The 4,357-nt window shown below is 35.5% G+C and overlaps 1 protein-coding gene across 1 annotated transcript; it reads left to right on the top strand.

Moving 5' to 3' along the window:
- The first annotated feature begins 2,674 nt into the window (after positions 1–2,674).
- Positions 2,675–4,127, top strand: LOC132711570 (vomeronasal type-2 receptor 26-like). The gene is made up of 3 exons (XM_060690942.2): positions 2,675–2,812; positions 3,011–3,137; positions 3,229–4,127. The coding sequence occupies exons 1-3, from the start codon at positions 2,675–2,677 to the stop codon at positions 4,125–4,127; spliced, it is 1,164 nt and encodes a 387-aa protein (XP_060546925.2).
- The last annotated feature ends 230 nt before the right edge of the window (positions 4,128–4,357 follow it).

The raw sequence follows: 4,357 nt of genomic DNA, 5'->3' as shown, positions 1-4,357 counted from the left end.
TTGGGTTGATATACAACTAGTTGCACAGTGTTTTACTCTATAAAAACAAGTATTCAAATATTCAAATGAGTGTATAGGATTTCAGAGGCTCACATAGACCTTTGCATTTACATATGTTTTTCTTTCTGTAGTTGACTTATGGTCCTGCTCCAGTCATGGATAAAGAGACTCAAGCAGTTTTCTTCCAACATATGTTTCCAGATGAATCCCACCAACGTAAGGGCCTCCTGCAGTTATTACTGTATTTTAGATGGATCTGGATTGGAATTCTTGTAGTAAAGGATGAGAAAGGAGAGAAATTTGTCCAGGAGGTGTTCCCTACATTTTCTGAGCATGGCATCTGCGTTGAATTCATAGCAGAATTACCAAATGTAGCTTTTTACAGTGACTTTATTGATACTATGGAGGAAGGATTACATATATTCCATGTTCTCATGAACAGCACAGCCAATGTGATAATCTTATATGGTAAAATTCAGTCCTTATCACTTCTGAGAACTTTCCTCCAGTTTTCAGAAGTGGAGGATATCCCAAGGAAGAAAAAGATTTGGCTTATAACTGCTCAGTCAGATTACACTTCAGTTGCTGTTCATAAATCTTTGGATATCCATTTCCTACATGGTGCTTTATCCTTTGCAGTTCACACAAAGGAGGTCCAAGACTTCCAGGAATTTCTTCAAAACCTAAATCCAAACAACAATAATCAAGATCACTTTCAGAAAGATTTCTGGGAACAGGCATTTGATTGCTTCTTTTTGAATTCAAAAATTGAGACATCTGAGAAGAAATGTACTGGATGGGAGAGGCTTGAGACCCTTCCTACATCTGTGTTTGAAACACGCATGAGTGGACAGAGTTACAATATTTACAATGCAGTCTATGCTGTTGCACATGCTTTGCAATCACTCACTCTATTCAAATCTAGAGAAACGACAATAGAGAAAGAAGGAAGAAAACAATTTCACAATCAAGTGTTGTGGCAGGTTAGTTGTAAGTAGAGTAGTGCAAAAACCATTAGATGTGTAGCTGGAACATCTACCCATAAACTCTACCATAGAATATTTTTAGGGATATTGATATTAGGTCTAAAATGAGAAGTAACAATAGATTAACTAATCAAAATAGTGATATGCTGATATTTTAATTATAAATGGCATTGTACAAAATTTTAACTAACATGCCTTAGTATATGCTTCTCTCCATGAAATTAACTGTCTGCCAAACCCAAAATCAAGAACAACACATAATGGTTCTTCTAAGTTGATTTCATATTGTTTTACAACTATAGATAAAATCTTGCCAATTTGAGCACTCTACTATCATATGACTCCAGTAAGTGAAATGATTCTGAGCCCGTCTAGGTCAACATAACTTAACAAAATAAGGGAACTTGGAAGTCTTCTAGTCCAACTCTCTTTATCACTTCAGACAAAGGGTTGTCCAATCTCTTCTTAAAAACTTCCAGTGTTGGAGCATTCACAACTTCTGATTAATTGTTGTAACTGTCAGGGAATTTCCCCTTAGTTCTAGGTTGCTTCTCTCCTTGATTAGTTTCCATCCATTACTTCTTGTCCTCTCTTCAGGTGCTTTGGAGAATTGGTTGACTCCCTCTTCTTTATGGCAACCCCTTAGATATTGGAACACTTCTTGGTATGCCTTATGATCATGTTTTTCTCTCTTTTCAATGTAAGATTATATATCTGAATATATAAGACAAGAATAAGAAAAAAATAATGTAACTGGAACAGTATGTCTTCCTATATCAATGTGTGGCATCTATACATAAATAGGCACACTTATTCCTTTTCATTCAAATTTTCGTTATCTTGTTGCAATGTAACTGTAATAATTCAGATCAAACTTTAGCATAGCTGTAGCAAATATAAGAAGTAAATATAAGAAGTAAGACTGGTATTAAACATTTGTAGCCTTATGCATCCTATTATTCCTTATATTTTTATCGGAACTCATCTAGTTTAAGTAGCTTTCACAATTAAATTACAAAGCATATTTTTTGCTCTTATTTTGCAATTCTGTGCTAATTTTATTTCAGTAATCTGATATTTTACATCTATTGATATCTTGTAATGATTGTTATTTGTTTGCTATTGGCTTAAAACTAAAAAAAAATTGAAGAGCCCATCCATACATATGTTTTGAACGTATGTTTTGAATTATTTTTGTTTCCCTCTATCCTGTTCTCTCTTTGTCGCTCTCTGTGTATTTCTGTATTTCAGGTTCATTCCTTTCTGAGAAATGTCAGATTCAACAACAATGTTGGTGAAATGATTTCCTTTGATAGAAATGGAGAATTCATTGGTGGTTATGATATTATCAACTGGATCACATTCCCAAACCAGTCTTTTTTTAGGGTCAAAGTTGGAGTGGTAGATCCCACAGCTCCAGCACACAAATTCTTCAATATTTCGGTAGATTCCATTACTTGGCCTGTAGGCTTTAATCAGGTTAGCTGTTTCAATCTAAACTGATCTGCTTTCATTTTTGCAAAAGAAAAAAGTTCCTTCATTGATAAAAACCCCAGAGCATCAACACTGCATAAAGTTAGTACTATGTAGCAATATCCGGTTGAAGTAAAACATTATCTGTAAGAATGTTTACTTTTCTAATAGTTGGTATAGAATAATATACCCTTCATTTTGGCCCTAGGTCAACTATGCACTATGATTTTCATGGTTTAGAAATAAAACCTGAAATTCAGTGTACTACATTTCATAAGTCTGTTGACTTCAAATTTAAGAATCTGAGAAAACCATCTTTAACTAACCAGCAAAGAAATTACATTTGGGGAGTGGTAATGATGGTTATGAAAGGCCATAGATACCAATAAAGGTAGATATTGAGTGAATTGTTTCAGACAAATTACATCTCAAAATAATGTCGTGATCACACTACTTCTCCTTATCAATCCATGATTATACATTAACAGTATCTCTCCAAACACTTCCTTTCTCCTCTATATCTTCAAATATTCTTCTTCATTCATTGATAGGCATTACCTCTATCTTTGTGTAATGATCCTTGTGAGACAGGACACAGCAAGTCCAAGAAAGAAGTGGAATCATTTTGCTGCTATGATTGCCATCTGTGTCCAGAGGGCAAAATATCAAAGGAGAAGGGTAGGAAATTTTGAAATATAATGGGACTAAACCATGAAAGTACAACACTGTCTATAATCATTGATATCAATTCCACTATGTTCTTTTTCAGACAAGGATGACTGCTCTCCATGTCCAGAAGATCAATATCCAAATCTTGGGAAAAATATCTGCATTCCAAAGCTGATCACTTTTTTGTCCTATGAAGAACCCTTAGGCATCAGTCTGACTGTTTTTTCTCTTTGCTTTTCTTTAATGACAACTTTGGTAATAATAATCTTCATGAAACATAAAAACACTGCCATTGTCAAAGCCAACAACCAGAATCTCACTTATATACTCCTAGTTTCCCTCCTCCTCTCTTTTCTTTGTGTGTTTCTATTTATTGGGAGACCTGATAAGATTGTGTGTCTCCTTCGACAACCAGCTTTTGGCTTCATCTTTTCTGTGGCGGTTTCTTGTGTTTTGGCCAAAACTTTTGTTGTGGTTCTAGCATTCATGGCCACCAAACCTGGTTCCAAATTGAGGAAATGGGTTGGGGGAAGAATGGTCAGTTTCATTCTTCTATCTTGCTCCCTTGTTCAAATATGTTTTTGTGCTGCATGGCTGATAACATCCCCACCATATCCAGATTTTGATATGAAGTCAATGTCTGAAGAAGTCATTCTGGAGTGCAATGAAGACTCAGTCATGTTCTACTGTGTTTTGGGCTTTATGGGTTTTCTTGCTCTGCTTAGCTTCTCTGCTGCTTTTCTAGCTAGGAAGTTACCTGACAGTTTCAATGAAGCCAAATTCATCACCTTCAGCATGTTGGTTTTCTGCAGTGTTTGGTTGTGTTTTATTCCAACCTATCTAAGCACAAGGGGAAAATATACATTGGCTGTGGAGATCTTCTCCATGGTCTCCTCCAGTGCTGGCTTATTGGTGTGTATCTTTCTTCCCAAGTGTTTTATCATTTTGATGAGACCTGAACTGAACAGTAAACATCAGCTCATGAAAAGGAAATTTTAACAAATCTCTCTGTTTGCCTGACATCATTTATATATACATATTGGAAATATTTGTCTATGTAAGTTTTCATGGGTATATATGTGTGTACAGTTAATATTTCGGGTTTCTTCCCGTGTAATTGTGAACATATCCCTAAAAGGGTAGAAGCGACGTTTCGACAGAATCTCATCTGCCATCATCAGGCTTATGTGAAGGGTCTTTTGCTGTAACTGCCGTTACTATTTCAAATC

Source organism: Pantherophis guttatus, chromosome 4 (genome assembly GCF_059756535.1).
Source record: "Pantherophis guttatus breed Tessera chromosome 4, ASM5975653v1, whole genome shotgun sequence".
NCBI classification, from domain to species: Eukaryota; Metazoa; Chordata; class Lepidosauria; order Squamata; family Colubridae; genus Pantherophis; species Pantherophis guttatus.
The sequence above is the reverse complement of the archived record's forward strand: the minus strand, read 5'-3'. Positions and strand labels throughout refer to the sequence as shown.

What these genes read in the sequence shown, in the direction of transcription:
- LOC132711570 (XM_060690942.2), top strand. Translation starts at nt 2,675, where the DNA reads ATGCACTATGATTTTCATGGTTTAGAAATAAAACCTGAAATTCAGTGT. An exon ending in GAAATTACATTTGGGGAGTG is followed by an intron (nt 2,813 to 3,010) that starts GTAATGATGGTT and finishes ATTCATTGATAG; the next exon opens with GCATTACCTCTATCTTTGTG. An exon ending in CAAAATATCAAAGGAGAAGG is followed by an intron (nt 3,138 to 3,228) that starts GTAGGAAATTTT and finishes GTTCTTTTTCAG; the next exon opens with ACAAGGATGACTGCTCTCCA.